The sequence below is a fragment of the Antedon mediterranea genome, chromosome 7, assembly GCF_964355755.1.
Source record: "Antedon mediterranea chromosome 7, ecAntMedi1.1, whole genome shotgun sequence".
Classification (NCBI taxonomy): Eukaryota; Metazoa; Echinodermata; class Crinoidea; order Comatulida; family Antedonidae; genus Antedon; species Antedon mediterranea.
Window position 1 is genome coordinate 20,572,986 of NC_092676.1, and position 23,473 is coordinate 20,596,458.

Below are 23,473 nucleotides of genomic sequence, written 5' to 3' on the forward strand. Positions count from 1 at the left end.
TCGTCGCGTAACATAATAACCTTTGACCTTACATACTATCAACCAATCACATGTCTGCTCAGCACCGTTAGTACCTAGTAGTTCACCACTCCACCACCACACAACATACACCACTACCACCCCTGGATTTTTGGGTTTACAAAAAGGTTTAGGCTTCTATTTGATGAGCTTAAGCTAGTAGTCTAGGCCTAGCTAGAGGCTACCAGTACTACACACTACATTGGGCTAGACTCTAGTGGTTACTAACTAAGGATTAGGCCGCCGCCGCCGCGCCTGTTTTTTGCTGCGGCCCTGGATATTTAAGGAGGCCGGCCCTAGCTAGGCTAGCTATCTACAGGGGGACTACTACTACTAGACCCCTACTACTAGGGTAGGCAGTAGAACGGCCTCTCGGCCTAGTCTAACTGGTAGTAGTAGGAGGCCAAGGCTTTTATTTTAGTTTAGGTCTAACTTGTTACGAATGCGACATACATGATGAGGGTATGATCAATGGTACATTTTCATTAATATCATGTTTTGTTTAAGATTTCTAAAAATGCCATCTGTGTTATCAACTCTACCCAAGGAATATGGCTACGTTCTAGCAACTGGAACAGCTAGCTATCTGATGTTGCAATATATGGTCATGAAAGTGGTGATGGCAAGAAAGAAGTACAAGGTCAAAGTAAGAAATTTGTCATAACACAATCTCATCTGCGGTCCGTAGTACTGGTCATAATCCTGATTAACTTTCCCCAATATTAAGTCCATTATAATTTATATGCATGAGGTAATGCCTGTTTCGAAGTCTCAAAACAAACGTAGGCCCCAACTATAATAAACTGAATTGACTGGTCGACAAACACATAAATTAAACGCATCACCACAATAATTGTTTGGTGTCGCCGAAGCTTCCATTTATTTGTTGTATTGGCTACACCCAGCACGAAGCTCAATTGTCGACTGGCCCGCACAACAACCTGTGCAATGTTTATATATAGCTAATTTGCATAAAGGTGTAACAAAGAACAATACAGTATGCTCTATTGCACACTGATGTATTCACCTTCTGAACAATGCCTGTATGCAAATATTATTGACCAACTCAATGTCTGCACACATTCTGTGCCTCTAGATAGTTTCTTTCTATTGTTATAAATTCAATTAATATATGTATTATTTTTAACAGTATCCTATTATGTACAGTGAAGACCAGCCTGTGTTCAACTGTGTTCAACGAGTACATGCCAACACGTAAGTATATATCCACCAACAGGTTAGAAAATAAAGAATGCTTACAGATAGCAAGGAAATCTAACAACAGTACACTGAGCTCGCCTTGCAAAGATAGGAACTCGTAACAGTCTTTTGATCTTATGTCTGGCTGCGACAAATACCAACAGTACTGTACTGTACATATTCTCCGCAATGCGTGGTTTCTGTTAAGAGCCGTAGAACTGATCGTGTCTTAGCCACAGACAAACCCTTTGATCTCTGGAGCTCATCATCCTGTTGTTAATTGTTATGACTGTTGGATTTGAATCAAAGACCCACAAATAATAATTGATCTGATCACTTTTATTATTAAATTATTTTCTTTTATTTTTAGACTTGAAAGTTATCCGTCTTTCATATTCTTCTTGTTAGTAAGCGGTCTTCGCTACCCAGTAAGTATTGCTTATTCAAATTCGTTTAAAGACATTTTCTTTGTCCAAATGTATAGATACAACATTACAATAGCAGTTCCCCCCTCACCCCCATGGTTCCACAATTTAAATAACACTGTTTTTTTTCGCAGCGTGCTGCTTCTGGATGTGGAATGCTGTGGATTGCAAGCCGTTTCTTTTATTCATTTGGTTATTCTACTGGAAGTAAGTACTTAGACTATAAGCTAGGCTTAATGTTTTTACTAGCACTTTCACTGCTGGCCTTGAGTGATTAATCAACATAATGACAAAGAGGTTGTGAAATGTGGTGTGCACTGCATTTATAAATACAAGAGTAGGCCTACTTGTACCCAAAGGACTCAATTAGGGGCTTACTTACCATGACCAACGAATGCAAACTCGTTCTTCCTTATAGCGAACTGCATTCACCCACCAAATTTGAAGACTGTGAGACCCCTAGTCTTTGAATAAAGCGAGACAGACATGTAGATATTTGATGAATTATAGTAAAGTACACACAGATTTTAAGTAAAGTTTAGATCGAGTTAAGTATGGTATGTTCTTGTTTCTTTATAGATCCACAGAAACGTCATTATGGGAGCTTTGGATTCTTTCCTTATGCCGCTCTTTTTGGCATGACAATCAGGATGACTGGAGAACATCTTGGTTGGTGGGGATGTTAACAATCCTGTTTAATACTATCATGTCTGATATTTTATATAGTTCAGGAAAATATGTAATTGTACAAATGGGTGTGTGATATCAATATAACAAAGACCAAAGCTATAACAATTTTCTATTTTGTGATTAATGTTTTTGGATTGCAAAAACATTTAATTCAGTTTCTCCCTTGATTATCTTTTACATTAATGGCGATGTATATTTTTTAATAAACAATGATGATTATACAGTTTTCAAACAATTTCATATTGTTGGTTTGCTAATTTTAATATTTTTACTTTTGTTTTTTACTATATTTTAATCAGTTTTAATCAAGTGTAAATTTTGTATTCAATAATTTAGATAAGAGTTGGTCGTTCCAAAGATATTTATGGCATCTTTGTTTCTGAACTGCATTAAGTACTATACTGTACAATATGTATACATAATTTACCCCTTCTAGATTAGACAGAGGTACCTTATTTTGTAGATCTAATAGGAGGTACCTTAGTTTCTTAGAACTAATAGAAAAGGTACCTTATTTTCGTAGATCTAATAGGAGGTACCTTATTTTCGTAGATCTAATAGAAAAGCTAACTACCTTTATACATCTAAACTTGCTTGTGTCATGGAGGACCACAAAACTTGGAAATCTAGCTATGCTGATGTCTGATTGATGAAGATGGTCGACTGCGGTCGATATATGATATGATAACTACCTTATTTTCGTATATCTAATAGAAAAGGTACCTTAGTTTCGTTGATCTAATAAGGGAGAACTTTATTTTAGATATAAATAGAGTAATGAAGTATCAACAAATATGTATTATTTTATTGATGATTAAGTAATAAACCAAAATGAAAACCAATTTTTTTTCTGTTTTTTCAAATGTGCACATTAGACTGCTCACCCCTGACGAGAGTGAGAGTACATAATAATAGTACTTTAATTATCTTGTCTGCTTAACGGATTGACATAAACAGTCTACATATTGATTAGTTATTTCAAATTTTACTTCTTGGAAGAAATTTAAACAAAACATTGACATTCTTTAATTACTGATAAGGTATTGGTTTCACATTTTATGCTAGTACAGTAGTGGGAACTTAGTGGATAGCCGACTTTGTTGCAATTGTTGACTGTGACCCCTTCCATATTGTACAGACATTGTTTTCCTTGTTATGCTTCACTGGTTCACAAGGCTTCTAATACTTCCTCATTCATACAAACAAAGAAATCATTGAACCAAGATATGACAATATTGTACCAGATTTTACTACACTTAATAATAAGCCATAATTATTTCCGGGAGGAAATTTGAGACTATGTCCTATACTGTAGTGGTATAATTGTGTTAAGTATGTTACCATCATGTTTGTTACTAAATACATGTTGTTACCAGGTGCTATTACTTACTATAATCATAGTTTATGCTACAACCGGTGAACTTCTAGGTCAACGAGGACCGAATCTGACTGTTACTGACGTAAATGACTGGCCCAGGGCTAGTGAATTTTTTAACAACTTCGGATTGCCATCTAAACCTTTAGTTGCAAGAGGAGTCGGAGTAAAATCGCCTGCGTTTAGGCTATGGACAGACGAATATTTGAGGCAACATGTTGACAATGAAATGATTGTTACTGTGGAGAGGGAGAAGAAAGAGGACAGGGAAAATGGCATCGCTGAAGGGCTCACATTTGACGAATTCTTGTCAAGGTATCAGGAAGAACAAATGTATATGGTACAAGATATTCCAGAAACGCTAAAGTAAATTACATGTTGTTTCCTATTTCTAGTTGAGAAAAAAAAGAGTCATTTCTACTATTAATCACATAGTAGGCCTATATAGAAATTAGAGACATAGTATAAATTAGGAAATTTAGTTAATTAAGACGATTTTATTGCAATAACTCGACCATTATTCAAAATAACAATAGAAATTCCTCATTGAATCCATGCAGTAGAACTACTAGAACAATAGGCCTTTTCCAGTACAGTATTTGGAAATATCAGCTTACATTGATTATCCGATCAAGCACAGTAAAAAAACATTCATGTACAACAGAAAGTTATTAAAAATTCAGCTAAATTTGATAAAAGTCTAATAATATCCTTGAAGAAACTTTTTATTTTTGCGCTTATTATTATAAACATATTTTTGTCTTACCTTAGGAAAGATGTGATTGTACCTGCACCTCTTCAGTGTCACGTAATGAGTGATAGTATAGCAATATCGGTAATATTTTAACCTGCTAATATTACTAAATAATCATAACAATTTATAACGATTTACCATAGTTCCAGTTTCTTTGTTCGATTTTCATGAGATTTTCCAATATCGAAGAAAGAGTATGCCTAATACAAAAAGTAACATTTGTTGTGACACGCTTTTGCACCGTAGACACAATTCACATTTTCTCGATTTAAACATTGCTTTTAAACTTTAGTTGATGTGGTTTAGTAGTGGTGGTACATCGTCTGTCCTGCATATTGATTCAATGGATAACATAAACTGTGTGTTATCAGGCCATAAGCATGTAGTACTCATTGATAGAAAATATTCAAATAAAGTAAGTAGACAAACATAATCTGAACTGTTTAAAAACCACGTTTAATGTTCTCTTCATTCAATTTTGTTTTTCTAAACAAAATATATACGTTAATGCTTATTGTGTCATTTTTTCATAGCGTGTATGTTTTGTAAATTGTTTTGCCTGCAAAATAAATGGTAATTATTTGATTTTCCTACAGGTGTCTTTAGACCATCCTTCTGAAAACTATTGTGGTGTGGATGTAGACAGGTAAGATTTTGAAATAAATAATTACTACATTTAGGCATAGTATTTACATTAGAGCCTAGCTAAATAGGATGAGGTGACTAAAAAAACCCCACACTACCTAATACCAGCGATAAAGTCTTCTAAACACTAATAATTCATACTGTACGTTGTCAATCATAATAAAAAGTACCGATTTTACATTATTTCCAAGTGTTGACTTTGATAAGTATCCTGGTCTTCTTGAAGTTGAATACTATCACGTTGATTTACATCCAGGTGATTGTTTGTTCATCCCATATCGATGGTAAGTAATGAGATAATCCTACAAACAACTACTTCAAGAAATTGTCATTCATTAATAAACATCAGTAGGCGTTGGCTGAATGTACTGTCCTATGTACCGATTCTTCAGCTGCTGTCCCTAGGTAGATTTTAACTTACTATTGACAGTCAACTAAGTACGAGTCTATGTGTATTAAGTACTTTATTACAAAGCAAGTATTCGGAAATGGACCCAATTGCTGCCTAACTAAATGTCCAGGCCTGAAGTGTCCATCCATCGTGCTAAAATAAACAGGGTCAGAATGTATGTTACTGAAACCTGAAGTTTGAGTTTGCTACTGATTAGGAACATACCACTTCTTCTTAGGTTTCACCAGGTACGTTCTTCTCAAGAAAGAAACATCGCAGTCAACGTATGGTGGAAACATTATACAATGCAGAAACAAAACTTTAGTCAGTGTTTGGATATTCCACCAGAAGAACTTCAAACTTTCGATAAATTCACGTTGGCGGGAATGGATAATACGTTTGACGAATTGGATTTAATCAGGTAACTTTCTTTGTAGATAGGAATTTTGATGGTTTGCTTGGCGAAATAATATAATAATATAAAGTAAAATAAAAAACAATAACATACCGGTACATGGTGTACCACAAACTCATATCATAGTCGTTTACCCTTTCTTTGATGTAATCAAGTTGCTTTTCGACGACCCCTGGACCTTCTGACTATTGGCAATGTACAACATACCGTATAATATAGTTACACTCAACGTAAACTAACCAATGAGTTTTCATTTCTTAGGGATCACGTGTTATCGGTAACCAGAAACTATGATGGTCCAATGGAGTATGAAGATTTTAAAGTATCGATCTTTAAACCACCTCCCGACGAGACGGGCAGAGAAATATTTTTCACGATGTCAGAAGAGGTACGCTAACAATTCTCATTTAAACCTCGAAAGAATTTTTAATTTACATTCTCACCATAGGACATAATTATTTCAGGATCAAATTTTTGGGTACACACTATTCTATTGTATTCTATTTATTTTGTATGTCGCACTACCAAGAACAGAGCACCTACAATATTTAAATTATGTTGATACAAAGAAAAGTCTTAAGATTATGATTAAATATAGGTGCTGACTTCGTTTCTCGCAAATCAACAGGAATCATGTTCCAGATGTGCGTAGCGGTGACAGAAAACGCGTTATCACCAGTAGATTAATGTATGTACACATTGTTTTATTTCAACAGTTGTTCTTACATCTTGACGATAACTACGATGATATCATCGATTTTGAAGAAGTGTCAAGTTTAGAAGAAAATGTAAGTAACTTGACATCATGTTATAACAATATTATATTGAGAAATAGGTTTTTTTTTTCCAAATATAGTTAAAAACATTTTTTGGACCATTCCGATCATTTGTGATAAACAAATGTACAGACTCTCTTTCTCTCTCTTATAATGATGATAATCCTGTAAACGTTTTATGTGCACCGTTGTTTTCTCCTGTTATAATAATAGTTATGGGTTTTGGATCTCTGACGATGTATAGAAACGCTCAGTGTTTACGTTTAGGTTAAGTTAGTTTCAGCTACAAAGGAATAACCGCACTAGGTACCATAATTATCAATTATCATTATAACTAAGACAATCCAAAAATAGAAAACTGAGCTCGCCTTGCCAAGATAAAACTCTTAACAGTCCTTTGATCTTCGATACTTACTTCGTCGCATATTTATCCAACTTAAATCGTACTAAAAGACTATAATTACCTGATAAAAATGTTTATGTAAAAAAGTAAAATCTACAATTTGTGCCTATTATGATCTTTATAGGTGTGGCAGGAGATTTCAGTCATTTTAGGAGAGTTTACCATCAAAGTACAAGAATATGAACGTATCAGAAGTGAAGAGGAAATCAGAAGTGAAGAGGAATGGAAGGAACATGAGAATATAAAGAACGAATTTGAAGAAGACGAACATAAACAAGATGAAAGTATATTATTTGAAGAGCAAGCAAAAGAACATGAGAAAATAAAGGATGAACTTTAACAACTTATTTTGAGTGAAAAATGAGTCGAAGAACAGATAAACTGGCAAGCCAAGTATTTATTTTTCTAAATTGAAATACATTACTTTCTGGGAAACAATTATTTCCCCTATCTATAACATAAGAAACTATTTTTATTATTTGTCGAACAAAATTAAATGCTGAAAGACAACTGATAATACACAACAGCATTTGTGAATGGTTTCAGTGTCAACCTAATTTTAGAGATATTTTAAAAATATAAATAATCATACATGGTGACATTTTTTGTTAACATTACCCATCTTAAATTAGAAATACATAGAAACGCTATCTAATAATATAAAATAGTCATGAATCTGTACATTTGACTATGCTAAATGTTGTATATTGGGCACATATCCAAAACAAGATACATCTACAACTGTAGTTATCGATATCTTTTTCTGTTGCATTGGTGAGCCCCATTTTATGTAGTCAGATGAATAGTTATGCTTAGTGTCTTGACATGGATTTTGCAATGTTTTGACAATAGGAGGTATTCTGATTGTTGCGTATGTATAGCCAGCTGTATCGTCTACCGATAGTATATTTGACGCAATTGAAACGTGTGACGCCGCAGTTGGGGATATTTTAGATGATTTAGATAATACAGATGACGGCGTTACCTGTGACGATAATAGTATTTGTGACGATATTTGTGACGCACTGGACCGTCTTTGTGACGCATACGACACTTCTGGGGGAGATGACGGTGCGTGTGAGAAAGATACGGGAGAGTACTGCACTGCACTTGAAACACCAGTTGTTGTGGATGGCGTATCTGCCGTTGCAAATGACTTTGACTGTAACGGTAACTCCGGTAAACTTGGCCGTGTTCTTAACTCGTCAAATATCTCCTTTTCTCTCGGAGCTATTGTGTATGAGTCTTCATTGCCATATTTTGCTTTCCATGCTAACAGCTGTATACGTGCATAAATAAAAGAACAAAACACGTTTTTTAATTCTAGTTATTTTCTGTGTCTGTAAACGTTTAAAAAGTTTGATAGTGTGCGTTTTAAACTCTTTCAAACATTTTATATACCTTATTGTTAGGTAATCATAATCTAGTATAGTAAATATTGTATGTACATAATATGTATTCTTAATCAATTCCTTTCTGTTTTAACCCAATCTCAATATAGGTCAATAAAACATTTTTTTTAATAATCATTATCTTTATCATCATCAGCATCATTATCATCATCATATCGTCGTCATCATCTTATTTAGCATCAACACCATCATCATCATCTTCTTTATCATTAGGACCATCATCATCCTTATTATCATCATCATAATTCAATTTTATTCCATGTTAAGAAATAGAGCACTACGCCATTGGTAATCATTGAAACCGCTGGGAAACAAATCATAATATAGGAAAGTGCACTATTGAGTACATTCGCTATCTATACTACTTAATTCAGCATTCAGAATGGTATTTTGTCGTAATTTGTCAGTAGTAAATATAGTAAACACTATCAATAAAGGTAAACATTAATACAATTATTCAGACATGCCAACCTTCAATGAGGCTTTATTTTTTCGTCTTTCTTTTTTACTGTCATATATTCTTAATATACATACAATACTTCCTCCTACTCTTTGTAGTCAAGTTGACGTAAAGGTAACGGAAGCTTTTGTTTGTATCGTATCTTAATTGCGTCATTCTTAATTTATGTTACTATAATGTACTGAATATTGAGAATTGTAATTCAATGTAAGAGGTGTACCTTTTCTGCAACGTTTTGCGATATGATTTGATCTTCTTGCCATTTCTTGCGACACCAGCGGCTTACCGTACCGACAACTAAAGACACGGCTAACACAGCAAAGATAATGTAGATGATCTTATCCAAATATCTTGTTGATTTTGTTGTATTACTTATTGCTTGTTCTGGAATTAAAATGTTTTCTTGATGTTTGTATATGTCTTTTTTTAATTAATCCAGTTTATTTCCACTGTTAATTTTAAACACTATCGATTATATATTATTGATATTTTCTTCAGAAATATAACATGAAATGTATAAGCAATAAAACAATGCATATTGTCAATTTAAGAACAATCTTTATTGTCTAATAATCAAATTAGATAATGACACATTTAAAATTCACATAATTTGAACCTGCAACCACCCGCTAGTAGCGACAATCATGCAGTATCGCGTTCTGACAGCAACATTTTCAACGCTTTTTTGCCACTCGGAAGTTTGTGATTCACCTTTACCATCAACAAACCTTGGTTCGAATCGAACCTCAGTGTGGTCGTTTAAATTCTGTTCCGGTGAGCTCTCATGGGAGATTCAAGGTGCTGGAGAGAACGGGGCGATGTAAAATGGTTCCCCTGCTTTTCTTCTTTTTAGTTTATCTTATGATATTTTATGGATCATTTTTGTGTGTAAAGAGCTTAGAAATATTTTATTATTTAGAGGGCTAGGAGTTGAGAGAGAGAGAGAATATTTTAGGAGTAGGGTGTTATTTGGCCATGTTGCTGTCAACCGACACGATCCTGCAGGATATTTGTCGCTACACATACGATAATTGGCTGCTACTACAGGTCCTATATTTTGGAATATTGAAGAAACAAATTTAACTAATTTCATAAGAGACATGGCTTTAACATAAAAAAAACCAGTTAAATTGCTCGTTTGCTGCAAATGAGGTAGAATTTTAAAGAGACTTAAATTTGAAGAAGAACTGCATTATTAACCTGTAGTTGTAACTGCTATCACTGTGCTTCTGGTTTGTTTTTGATTATACCCGCCATACGTAGAGTAAGCTTCAATCTGGTATTTTGTGTCAGGTATCAGGTCGTCAAATTTAAATATTGACTTTCCGTGTTTTAGTACCTATGAATGATAACGACAACAGTGGAGTATTTACATTCTAACTAACGTATCAGTTATACAAGCAGAAGGTTCCCAGTTCGAATCTCGGTTAGAGCAGCTTTTTCTCATCCTTATAGATTTCCTTATCTTTATCGTATATCTATGATTTTCAGTATATCACCGAGCGGTTTAGAAATTGCGAATTCTGATACTTTTGCATTTAATTCCGATTTCCTTTTTGAACTCAATGTTGCTATTAGTAACAATCTTTTTTTTAACATTTAAAATAAATGTATCTGCTAATTACTCTGTTATTTCTGTATTTATCTTTTATGTTGGCTAATTAAATTTCAATGATTAACAATGTTGCGTAATAAATTTCCATAGCTTAATGATTTGTTTATGTCTAAAGCTCTGTCTACACTATCAAACTTTATGTGAAAAAAAAATTTGGGCATATCACTACCATATTTAGACACATCACATTTTTTTGGTAGTGTAGACAAAGCTTTACAGTGCATATTTTCATTTATTTATAAACGGCGTATTTACCTCTGTGTCTTCTGTTTGGTTTGATCTGTTCAGAAATAGGTAAGATGTGATCCCGTACATATTTATATCCGGGTCATTCATCCTCATTCTCTCTTTACTGTTTTCCTTGATGTAAGGTGTCAGCGGATACACAATTTCACCAGATATGTTCGTACTTCCTTTGGAGTTGATCATAATTTTTAGTGGTCCCATTAAAGCTACCAAAAAATTGTAATTGTTTTACTAAAATAATAAGTGATAATCATTAAATGATCAATTAATTAAGACTTTCCTATAAGGACATTCTGGAAAATATAAATGCATTCAACTACTAGTAATTATGTCAGGATTTCAGATCATGCTTTGGGTTGAATGTCTGAATTCTATACTAATACGCAGAAATACTTTTGAGAAAATCAGCGACCAATTCTAGGAAATGCTTATTTCTTATTATACGTCAGTCGAAAGCTCCAAGCTAAAAGATACCTTACCTTCTGCCAAAATATCTTGTGTTGCTATACTTGACTCACTTTCGTTGCCTCTTGCGTAAGCCGTAACTTTAACATATCCGTTTTGTATAGACCTACTACGAGAATACTCGACTGTCCCAAAGACTTCAATGTGACATTGAAGCTGACGTATATTCTGACATCCACTTACTGGTTTCCAACTTAAACAATGATAATACAACCTCTATTAAGGAGATACTTTCGTAACCCTGTCAAGTGTTTCCTTAATAATGGATGCCCCCTGGTTAGTGGTTAGCAGTGTCGGAATGTATACATTATTTCCACCACCCGTTCTTTTTACGAGAAAGTGTCCCCTTAGTAGAAGTGTTGCCTAAACTGCTTATTTAATTATTTATTTCATTTTTTTTGTCCAAAAAGCAAACAAATCTACCCCAAGAATTGTAAAAGAGCTAACATATTCAGTTCAAATTATACCCTAAAAAAGGTAACAAGTACAAAAATACAAAAATAATATACCTGTTGTAATATTCCCCGGATTCTACCGAATACGTCACATCTGTCATATTGCCAATATCCTCAGGAGGCAGCCATGATACCGTACTGTTCAAGTTAAATGTTTTTATTGTCACATTTCGTGGTTTGCTTATACCTGTCAACATCCATTTAACATGTGAAATGATTACAAAATTAAATTTTCAATGCGTAAATAAGCAAGTCAGGCTGTGATACTCAAATGCTCCTACCCAGGTCATCCACCCTTTTACTATATATTTGGTATAAATATAGTCACTGTTTTGACGATATGTTACGCGTTTTAATATACAATGTAAAAAAATAGGAACATTCAAAGTGGGATTGACTCTTAAGCTCTGTCTACTCTATCAAACTAGTTTGACAAAAAAAAATTGTGATGTGCCCAAATATGGCAGTGGTATGCCCAAACATGTAGTGATATGACATCATCATGCCCTTATATGGGCATTTTTGTTGGTCACATCAAGTTTGATAATGTAAACAAGGCTTTACCAGTTATTTTAGGCAGATGTCCGTAATTTTATATAATCATTTATATCGAGACATTTATGGGCACTTATGCTTCAAAATAATGAAAACCGAAGGTTCCCAAAATACACAATGAAAAATGTAATAAAAAACAATGAATTACCTTCTGAGTTGCAGTTAAATACGATGAAAATAAGCAACACTATGATATGCATTGACCACGATTCCATGTTTCAGAACTAAATAAAAATCAATAACTATAATGTTAAGCTCTGTCTACACTATCACACTTTATGTGACAAAAAAAGTAATGCGTCCACATATGGACATGATGATGTCATATCACTATTATATTTGGGCAGATCACATTTTTTGTCACACTAGTTTGATAGTGTAGACAGAGCTTTATCACAGTAAAATCTACTTTTTCTTGTTATATTATGATTAAATATTTCAACAACAAAAAAAGATTGGTGACCAGTAACCCTATAATTCACAAGATTTTCTTTGTTTGTTTCGAGTTTGCTGGAATCTTAACAATTGAATATAATAGTCGAATACATCCGCACAGAATGTTAGGCAGATTTAAAAACCTTAAAAATAAAAAAAGAAAAAAGAAAAAAAAGAAGAAAAACCAAGCTTAACTGACGACAAACTACATGGATAATTGGAACACAGCTGGAAGAAACACAAACTATCCGGAGATTTATTTATTAAAATGTAATTGGTAAATGAAAAATATGTTTTACGCGCACGCAAATTATGCGTTGTGCGCAGTAAAAATACTTACTTTTTGACTACGATAGGCATGCTTTAATAGAAGTAATGTGTTACTGTTTCTCCATTGTGTGTTTTATATTGAATAGAACGAGTAAAAGAAAAATGAAACGACTATTTGTAAAAAAGATGATCAATGGTTGATGAATATGCATATACTTTAAAAGTTAATTAAAAAAGTTAAATCATAACAAACCGAAATATAAAAGCAATTAAATATGAAACACAAAGGCCGTTAATGCATTGCGAAGTTAATAAATTGTGTTTTTATCTTCTTTCGACTCATTTACTTTGTCGGTTTTAAGTTATGTGCATTATTAATTATCAGTTTCGATTGATTGTGATGAGTTGGTCGAGGTCAAAGTAATGGGGCTACCAGCTATACAAAAAAACATGACACGATGAGAATATATCGCGTGTATTTGTACTGTGTTTAAAATTAATCAGGTCACACATTTTGCTGTGTCATGTTTTATATAGAGATTCATATTAGCCAATGTTCGCGTGTCGCACGCATTTAACACGCGATGCAACTGTAAATGCGTTTGACTACCGCTGGACAGATTGAAATCAAATAACGGTATGCGTAATAAAGCCATGTTTCGTAGAACTTTCAGTCAATTCTGCTCACTTTTTGTGACCGGCAGTATCATTCGTTTTCGTCTTTAATATAATCTGGATAGCCTATTGGTGTATACTTAAAACATCTTTAAACAATAAACAATTAATGTTTACAGTCCATAGTCCTATCACATTGATGTTTTCTCCAAGCATACTTCATTATGTAGTCATGATGGCCGAGCGGTCGCAGTCTACTCTTGTAGGCGTGGGTTTGAATCCCACTTCTGACATTACTCTTTTCGTATTTTACTTAAACAGGATATTGTATTGTCCCCAAAAAACATGAAAAATGAAGATTAATTAAATCAGACTTTGAATAGGTTATTTTGTAGTTTTAATAAAGTTCTTTTCTTCTCATATAAACTGACAAAATAAATTGTCAAATTCAATCAAAAACCCATTGGCTGGCAGTCAATTTGACTATTTTATGCTTTAAATTACAGTTTTTTTTTTCAGGTAAATAATTTTTCGATTCAATTTTTATTCAAAGTGGATAACTATTGTGTGTCATTAAAATGGCATATTAAAAAAATGTAAACAATTATTTTTTTAGGGGAACAATACCTCTTTTAAGAAATATTTATTATAGGCAGCCATCTGAATCATTTATTCCATTCAGAGTTCGTAAGCTTTACCATATGTTGTCCTCACAAAAACTGTTTTACATATTATTGGCCTAAGTCAAGATGGCCGAGCGGTCTAAGGCAGATCGCAGAGTCTACTCTTATATGCGTGGGTTCGAATCCCACTTCTAACAATACTCTTTTCGTATTATTTTTACGTTATTTTGCATATTAAATTTGGCTTAAAACAAGGATTTTAGAATAAAGTCTCTATTATAGATACCCACCTGAATAAGTGTTTTACGTTCACAGTTCATATAGGCCTTTCCATCTATTGCCCTCATAAAAAATTTGAAGATATAGTCAGGATGGCCGAGTGGTCTAAGGTCGCAGTCTACTGTTGTAGGCGTGGGTTCGAATCCCACTTCTGACTTAGTTTCACATTGAGTTTTTCTAATTACACACTAATCAATCATGTTGTTAATTCACTGGTATGGTATTCTTAAACAGTATTTATTTAGGCACATCTGATTCAACCTCAAATTTCTAATGAAAATGTTTAATTTATTCAGTTTAAACTTTTGAAACATTTAGGCTTTTCCATGTTGATGTATTTCCGCACAAAAATACTAAGCATGTGGTCAGGATGGCCGAGAGGTCTAAGGCAAAATTAAAGTCTATATAATGAATATCCACGAGAATCAATTTACGTTCACAGTTCATATAGGCCTTGCCATCTATTACCCTAACAAACAATTTGAACATATAGTCAGGATGGCCGAGTGGTCTAAGGTTCAGGTCGCAGTCTACTCTTGTAGGCGTGGGTTCGAATCCTACTTCTGACATAGTTCTTTTGTATTTTACGCTATTTTACATATTATATTTGACTTAAAACAAAGATTTTGAAATTAAAGTCTATATAATGAATATCCACCAGAATCAATTTACGTTCACAGTTCATATAGGCCTTGCCATCTATTACCCTAACAAACAATTTTAACATACATATAGTCAGGATGGCCGAGTGGTCTAAGGCGCTGCGTTCAGGTCGCAGTCTACTCTTGTAGGCGTGGGTTCGAATCCCACTTCTGACATTATTCTTTTCGTATTTTACGCTATTTTACATATTATATTTTGACTTAAAACAAAGATTTTGAAATTAAAGTCTATATAATGAATATCCACCAGAATCAATTTACGTTCACAGTTCATATAGGCCTTGCCATCTATTACCCTAACAAACAATTTGAACATATAGTCAGGATGGCCGAGTGGTCTAAGGCGCTGCGTTCAGGTCGCAGTCTACACTTGTAGGCGTGGGTTCGAATCCCACTTCTGACATTATTCTTTTCGTATTTTACGCTATTTTACATATTATATTTTGACTTAAAACAAAGATTTTGAAATTAAAGTCTATATAATGAATATCCACCAGAATCAATTTACGTTCACAGTTCATATAGGCCTTGCCATCTATTGCCCTCATAAACAATTTGAAGATATAGTCAGGATGGCCGAGTGGTCTAAGGCGCTGCGTTCAGGTCGCAGTCTACTCTTGTAGGCGTGGGTTCGAATCCCACTTCTGACATAGTTCTTTTGTATTTTACGCTATTTTACATATTATATTTGACTTAAAACAAAGATTTTGAAATTAAAGTCTATATAATGAATATCCACCAGAATCAATTTACGTTTCACAGTTCATATAGGCCTTGCCATCTATTACCCTAACAAACAATTTTAACATACATATAGTCAGGATGGCCGAGTGGCCTAAGGCGCTGCGTTCAGGTCGCAGTCTACTCTTGTAGGCGTGGGTTCGATTCCCACTTCCGACATTTTTCTTTTCGTATTTTACGCTATTTTACATATTATATTTGACTTAAAACAAAGGTTTTAAAGTTAAAGTCTTTATTATAAATATCCACTTCAATCAATTTACGTTCACAGTTCATATAGGCCTTACCATCTATTACCCCCACAAACATTTTGACTATAGTCGCACGCGTTTAACACACGATGCAACTGTAAATGCGTTTGACAACCGCTGGACAGATTGAAATCAAATAACGGTATGCGCAATAAAGCTATGTTTTGTAGAATTTTCAGTCAATTGTGGTCACTTTTTGTGACCGGCAGTATCATTTGTTTTCGTCTTTAATATAATCTGGATAGCCTATTGGTGTATACTTAAAACAATAATAATAAATAATTAATGTTTACAGTCCATAGTCCTATCACATTGATGTTTTCTCCCAGCATACGTTAACATGTAGTCAGGTTGCCCGAACGGTCTACTCTCGTAGGCGTGGGTTCGAATCCCACTTCTGACATTTTTTTCATATTCAGTTTCTTTTGCTAATTTTGCTAAATCTTACGCTATTTTACATATTATATTTGTGTCTTATTTTTTATAAATACGTTCACAGTTCATATAGTCAGGATGTTTTCATATTGAGTTTTGCTAATTACACATTAATCAATTATGGTATATTCACCATGCTATCGGGTATTATTCACTAGTATGGTATTCTTAAACAGTATATTTATTTTAGGCACATCGTCAAATGTTCTAACCTGTTGATGTAGTTCTCTACCAATCTGACTCTATTTATACTGCATAACAACAATTTTACTTTATCAGTTATATTTGTTGAATGTTCAAACAGGACTTTACCGGATGGTCAGACAGAAGGGTTGAACCATGGACTCCGTGGTCTGTGTATCTATATTATATCTGTATCAGATCTCTAAAATATCAATATCTGTGATCTGTAAATACGCACAGCAGTAGTAGGCCTTAGTCTAATTTTCTAGAGAACACAGCATTTTTCTAGTCGTGTTTAAATCATGATCTCAATACAATGTATTGGTCAATATTTAATTTTAAATTTATAGTGAGAAGAAGTAACATTTCTGTATCATTGCTTCGAGTGTGATAGGAGTGTATTATTCATGTAAAACAACTAATGTTTACGTATGCCTAAAGCATTTTGTCTCGTGAAAATTAGCCATCGAAATTTACGAAAAAGATAAAAAAGCAAAATAATGATTATTTTTAGTCATATTAATTGGCACCAAGTATGACTTCACTTAATTATGTAGCCCTTGGAGTTCACTCGAGATGCACGCGCGAATAGCTGTGTTTGATGGATAGGATGTTTGAATATAGTACGGTATCTGACTACAATACTAATGAGGCAATTCATCCCCCGATTAATTCGTATGCATAGGTCTGTCACTACATAATCACACAATTACTGTAATCTGAAAAACTTATGAACCTTTGGAACATAAGTTAAGGGCAATGTTTTGTTTATCATTGTGCTTAAATGAAGATTTAATAAGCTGGAAAATCCAAGTTTTGGGTGTTGCTCCAAAATGTGTTCCTCCGTGGTTTTAGTTATCAAAACTGAAACTGAGCAACTTCACAGCTTTAAGTCAATTAACTAGTTGTTACGATGTATACCAACCTAAATCTAGAGGAAAGAAAATATACAGTGACGTAGGCCTATCCCTATTTAAGATTTAATCTGTGAAAACATTTATAAAAGCTAATTTCACTTGATTTTGGTATGGGTGTCTTTCATGTTTATTACCCCAGTCGTACAGAATAATGATTGATAATGACGTAAGTTATCATCCACAACACCATTATCATCATTGACACGGTTGACATTATCAATGTTTCAGTGCTGAAGTTACAATATATGAAGTGCCTAGGTGAAAATTGAAGCCTTACAAACCAGTTACTTTTTTTCTAAGGTGCAACAACAATATTTTAGAATATTTTTGAATTTGGATTACACAAAACCATTTTTTATAAGATTTTATTCTAAATTTTGATTGATAAATCCGATCCCGGTGCTAAATCGCTAAAATTATCTCGTAGATATTGAACTTTACAGGACAAGCACAAGATAAGACAGTGGCTTGTAAGAGATGTCTCTCTGCTCATTATCAGCACATTTTAATCTTTCTAGTTAATATTTTGCTAAATAGAGATTTGCTACCTACAAATCAGAGGTGTTAATCAGATCACGTGACCCAAAAATTACCTGGCGTACCCCGTCTCTGTACTAGGTACGCAATATCAAAGTGAACTATAACTTATGCTCGTTACAGATTGTTCCGATACCGACAGACTCTTACGTATATTATACAGTGGTCGGGTTTCGGTTTTAAAATCCTTCTCTTTTTAAGAAAAGGAGTGTTGTATATTTGTAAATTAGCATAATAAGTTAAATACTGTACAGATTAAGTTTTTTTTGTAATTGGAATACGAACCCATGTGTCCACAATGGCACTCAGTAAGGTTGTATTTCTGATAGGTTTGCTGTCCTGTTTAACAGGTAAGTTACTCCATGAGTTATGTAATCTTAATTCACATTTATTCCGTTTGCATATATATTGTAAATGTTTTTTGTTGTTCCTATATTAAATATTCTTTGTAACAATCATATTATATTTGTTTGAAACAAAAGTTTCAGTGGTATAATTATACCATACATTTGGATATCATTATTACCGAAAGTGATATAGGTTACTAAGAGAAGAGAGAATTGAGTAATGGGTCATTATTAAACACGCGATTTAGCAATAATGGTTGTATCGGTTTTTAGATGTAAGAATTATTATATAAAATAATTTAAAGCTAATTTTGTTTTTAGACCATTTTAATATCATAGTACCGTAGTTCACAAACAATTATATACATGATAAAATCCTAATTTAAAGAAGAAGAAAAAAAGCCCACTGTATGGAAGTCGTGAAAATTAACAGTTTTTTATGCCTTTCTTTCTACTATTTTCATTCATTTCGTTTTTCAAAAAGTGAATAACTATAAAATTTCCTATTCAAAATTTGATTTGTTTTCATCTTTAAGATTTATTATCGGGTGCGTTTAATGCTTATAATTATGGAATTTAACTATTAAATGTTTTGTAGCTCTCCCGATATTAGGAATATGCCATGTATTATCTATAGAGAGTAAACATAAAGGTTACACAAACCTATATAAATATTAGATATTAAAATTGTTATCATTTTCCACGTGTCATCCTCATGGCTACCACTTTAGTTTAAATAGGCCCTGTATAAAATGTTCCCGGTTGATGGACAGAACTTAAAACCTAAATACAAGTTTTAAATGTCACGTTTTCAGATTCCCTTATGCTTTGTGAGGTTAATTAGATTAAATCATTTGCTCTCTGTTCCCTAAAAAAAAATTAAATTATTAGGCCCATATCAAAGAAATTGTTGGTATTAATTTTATATACTTTTTCAAATCTTTATAATGTACATTTTTTAAATGTCTTTTTGTTTGTTTTGTATCTCATGAATGTACTTTTCTGATTGTCATTTTTGTATTTTAAATTGATAATAAAGGGCCCCTGGATATCAAGGCCCCTTGATATCAGGGCCCCTGGATAACCAGCTCCCCTGCGAGGGAACGGAAAGGGTAATCCTCTATAAACATTGTTGAAAATTTTTTTTTTTCAGAAATCAATGGTCAGTTTGACTGTACGTTTGAAAATGGTTTTTGTTCTTGGCAACAACTAAGAGATGATGTGTTTGATTGGACTAGGCTTAGAGGACCTTCAACGACTGGGACAACAGGACCATCGGTGGATCATACGTTAGGAAGTATATACAATTTCATTCTTTTTAATTTTATATAAAAAGGGAGTATGACTTATTCGTGGTGATGATGATTATTATTATATAAAGAAAATTAAACAGTGAAGCAATAACTGCAGTGTAGTACATAAAAACAATTGTGTACAACCAAAGCATTCTAACAACAGGACACTGAGCTCACCTTGTCAAGAACTTGTAACAGTCCTTTGATCTTATATCTGGCTGCGACAAATACCAACAGTTTGTATTATGCACATATTCTCCGTGGCGCGCGGTGTATTAATCGGATATAGAATTAATTCTGTCGCAGCCACAGATAAACCGTTTCATCTCATGTTGTTAAATTGCCTTGGTACAACTGGCTACACCCAATGTATCTTGGTGTCAACAATTGTAGGCCTATTATTGTTTAATATTTAAATAACATATAATACTGTACAGATGATGAAAATAAATTGACGATAATGATAACAATGATTATGTATAATCTATTTAAATTAATATAACATTTTTCAATTCTAAATTATCCACAGCAAGTAGTGGTTATTACCTCTACATAGAAGCATCATCACCGCGTGTCCTAGGCGACACGGCCAGAATTCTAGGCCCCTCAGTGACATTAAACCAGGGAGGCGTTAAATGCGTTCGTTTCTGGCACCATAGCTATGGTTCAAACATAGGGACATTCAATATGTATGTGTCATCGGATGGTGCTAAAGCGAATCTTGGCTCACCAGTGTTCACATTTACCGGAACTCAGGGTGACAACTGGATTCTGGGACAAGTGGACATTGATGAGGCGACGTATGGTGGTCAGTTCAAAGTAGTGTTTGAAGGAGTTGTTGGTAACGGCATCAATGGAGACATTGCCCTGGATGATTTTCAGATATTTTCTGGATTATGCCCTCAAAGTAAGTAACCGATATCTGCGTATGATGCGCGTATGCTATTCATTAAACCCAGTAAACCTATTTTAGAAAAACGGCAGAGCATTAAAACAATGATACATTTTTATCTTCGATTTAAATTATTTCCTTTAAAAATATGATATACTTTTATAGTTAGATAATTTTATCTAATTTAGTTTTAATTTGAGTTATTCATATAAGAGTTAGGATTGCCATTGTCATCTTAACTTCCAGTGTGACTATTCATAAGACAAACATAATATTTCTTCACGAAGACGACTAACAGTCGTGTTGGTAGTCTACGAGAACGATTCATGTGTCGTGAGAGACGTTTACGGAGACCTGAGGTTTCCTTTCAAAAAGGAGAGTGTGTCTACGTTGGGAACTACTGTATAGCGTGTGTACTAAATGTAGGGAACTCATGAAATTTCCTTAACATTTTCAAATTACAGTTGTCGTTACACCAGCTCCTAGTGACAGTCCATCATTTGCTCAATGTGACTTTGAAGATCCACAAATTTGTAACTTTGTGCAAGACACGACGGATGATTTTGATTGGACGAGAGCTTCTGGTGGAACAGATTCTTCTGGTACGGGCCCAACATATGATCACACATATGGAACTTCAAAAGGTTAGTTCATCTATAACTATCAATTTTTGTATCTTCTTATAAGAATTATGATATTTTAAATTTACGATAACAGCAATAGGTCTTGCAAAATAAAAAATGATAAATCGCCCGTTTTCACTGTCCCTTTATTAATTTATCTTAATTGATTATAGTTAGGTTTATTTTCTGAAATTCAATGATGATGATTCGTACAGAAAAATTATGAAAAAAATAAGTGATGTGGGCTTCAAATTCTTTACAGGATTCTACATGTACATTGAGACGTCAAGCCCCAGGACTACATCTGACGCAGCTCGGCTCTGGACAACAACATACCCAGCCACAAACGGGCAGTGCATTGAGTGGTTCTATCACATGAGTGGGTCCTCAGTAAACAGACTAAATGTATATATAGTTGATACATCGACGGGCACTGTTGGCACACCTGCGTGGACCAAATCAGATGATCAGGGTAACTTTTGGATACTTGGCCGAGTTTCTGTGGTAGCTTCTGGTGCATACGAAATTATGTTTGAAGGAATTGTAGGTAATGGGTATACTGGTGATATTGGTATAGATGACGTCAGAATCACTGATGGAGCATGTTTGACACAAGGTTTGTATTGGTGATGTGTTATTAACCCTCGTGTATTACTATTAATTTAATCAGGCTACATTTAAAAAAAATGTATTTTAATTGATTAACTTGGACAAATCACTAATTTCGTATAAATCTTGATTATTGAAATTTATGCTAACATCTAAACTAATTGTACTTTTGGCAGTACATAACTCTTAGCATTTAAAAATGAATCAAGTGTATTAATTTATGTGGAGTGGACTTACACAAATTTTACATTAAATATGTCTCTGCTTAAAATTACCAGCGCGCCCTCATTAAAGTTAAGTCAGACAAACTTTTTACGTCACATGACCTCAAACACCTTTTTGTTATCAAATAAGTAAAGTCTTCTACAAATTACAGTATTTAAACATGTTATAATTATTCTTAACTATTCTCAATGTTTGTGTCGGTAAGTTGTCATAGAGCATAATAGGCTAATGTACACTAAATTGAGTATGTTATAGGCTAACTAAACTCAGCTTAGGCTAAAGTAGGTCCTAGGCTAGCGCAGCACAGACAGGCCAGGCTGAGGTGAAGTAAAGTAGGCCTAGTGAAATATTTACTTGTTGAGCACGACGGCCTCGCTCGGTCGCTAGGTAGACCTAGGTTATCGAATGAATGGGTTTGCCTCACAAATGTTTACCATGCGTGTAGCCTACATGAGTTGGATCAGTTTTACCTCATAAAATAGGCCCTACCTAGCCTAGGCCATGGTCAATAATTGGTGTGCAGGCTATTTTCATGGTCAGCTATGCATTTAATTTATTGCTGGCCCACTGCTATGTGTGCTATTATAAGAATGAACTATTATATTATGTATACCCACAACAAAGACATTATTGATTTGGTAAATCAAGTATTAATGTTCCATGTTTGCTACTACTACTAGGTGATTGTAATTTTGAGTCAGATTTTTGCACTTGGAAAAATGATGCTGGTACAGATGACTTTGATTGGATTCGTATACAACCAACATTTACTTCAATACCCGATGTAGACCATACATTTGGTACTAGATCTGGTGAGTTTAAAATTAAAGAACAATATACGCCAGTCACTGGGGCTAACTTAATTTTCCTTGCTAATTACAACACAAGGGTGGCTGACACATAAATTATATATTATATAATTATGCACTGTCAAGTGTTATCGCCAAACTGTTGTGGTTTGGAAATTCTTTTACAACAAATACACTTTCACTACTTTAATTGTTTCTGACTATAATATTATTAATAGGAATTCAAACATATTTAAACATTGTCATACAGTTAAATAGTTTGTAGTAAAGTATACCATTTTCTAATTGATTAGTATTTATCATAAACAGGTCACTATCTGTACCTTGACATCAATGGACAGACCCAAGGTGAGACAGCAGCACTCAGTAGTAACACCTTCAGTGCCCTTCCCAAAACAGCAAGATGTTTTTCATTCTGGTACAGT

At 33.8% G+C, this 23,473-nt stretch overlaps 3 protein-coding genes and 4 non-coding genes across 8 annotated transcripts; all 7 read left to right on the top strand.

Annotated features, from left to right (window-relative positions):
- The first annotated feature begins 60 nt into the window (after positions 1 to 60).
- Positions 61 to 3,169, top strand: LOC140054462 (glutathione S-transferase 3, mitochondrial-like). 2 transcript variants are annotated; one of them, XR_011846521.1, is made up of 7 exons: positions 61 to 146; positions 526 to 664; positions 1,169 to 1,233; positions 1,589 to 1,646; positions 1,778 to 1,850; positions 2,223 to 2,780; positions 2,840 to 3,169. XR_011846521.1 is itself a non-coding variant. In XM_072099459.1 (6 exons), exons 2-6 carry the CDS (start codon positions 536 to 538, stop codon positions 2,327 to 2,329), a joined length of 432 nt encoding a protein of 143 aa, XP_071955560.1. In that variant the 5' UTR covers positions 61 to 146; positions 526 to 535; the 3' UTR covers positions 2,330 to 3,169. The 2 variants fall into 2 exon arrangements, 1 of the variants encoding a protein (XP_071955560.1); XM_072099459.1 differs by having other exon boundaries at positions 2,223 to 3,169.
- Positions 3,170 to 3,600: 431 nt separating this feature from the next.
- On the top strand, positions 3,601 to 9,398 carry LOC140055022 (bifunctional peptidase and (3S)-lysyl hydroxylase JMJD7-like). Its single transcript, XM_072100170.1, has 9 exons — positions 3,601 to 4,074; positions 4,480 to 4,543; positions 4,755 to 4,877; positions 5,059 to 5,108; positions 5,299 to 5,391; positions 5,737 to 5,919; positions 6,175 to 6,301; positions 6,630 to 6,701; positions 7,217 to 9,398. The coding sequence occupies exons 1-9, from the start codon at positions 3,668 to 3,670 to the stop codon at positions 7,430 to 7,432; spliced, it is 1,335 nt and encodes a 444-aa protein (XP_071956271.1). The 5' UTR covers positions 3,601 to 3,667; the 3' UTR covers positions 7,433 to 9,398.
- A 5,858-nt stretch (positions 9,399 to 15,256) lies between these two features.
- On the top strand, positions 15,257 to 15,340 carry Trnal-cag (transfer RNA leucine (anticodon CAG)). Its single transcript has one exon. It is a non-coding gene; the product is annotated as a tRNA-Leu (tRNA).
- A 163-nt stretch (positions 15,341 to 15,503) lies between these two features.
- Positions 15,504 to 15,587, top strand: Trnal-cag (transfer RNA leucine (anticodon CAG)). The gene has a single exon. It is a non-coding gene; the product is annotated as a tRNA-Leu (tRNA).
- A 163-nt stretch (positions 15,588 to 15,750) lies between these two features.
- On the top strand, positions 15,751 to 15,834 carry Trnal-cag (transfer RNA leucine (anticodon CAG)). Its single transcript has one exon. It is a non-coding gene; the product is annotated as a tRNA-Leu (tRNA).
- Positions 15,835 to 16,000: 166 nt separating this feature from the next.
- On the top strand, positions 16,001 to 16,084 carry Trnal-cag (transfer RNA leucine (anticodon CAG)). The gene has a single exon. It is a non-coding gene; the product is annotated as a tRNA-Leu (tRNA).
- A 2,462-nt stretch (positions 16,085 to 18,546) lies between these two features.
- LOC140055482 (MAM domain-containing glycosylphosphatidylinositol anchor protein 2-like) lies at positions 18,547 to 21,431 on the top strand. Its single transcript, XM_072100823.1, has 4 exons — positions 18,547 to 18,598; positions 19,749 to 19,892; positions 20,420 to 20,797; positions 21,247 to 21,431. The coding sequence occupies exons 1-4, from the start codon at positions 18,547 to 18,549 to the stop codon at positions 21,429 to 21,431; spliced, it is 759 nt and encodes a 252-aa protein (XP_071956924.1).
- The last annotated feature ends 2,042 nt before the right edge of the window (positions 21,432 to 23,473 follow it).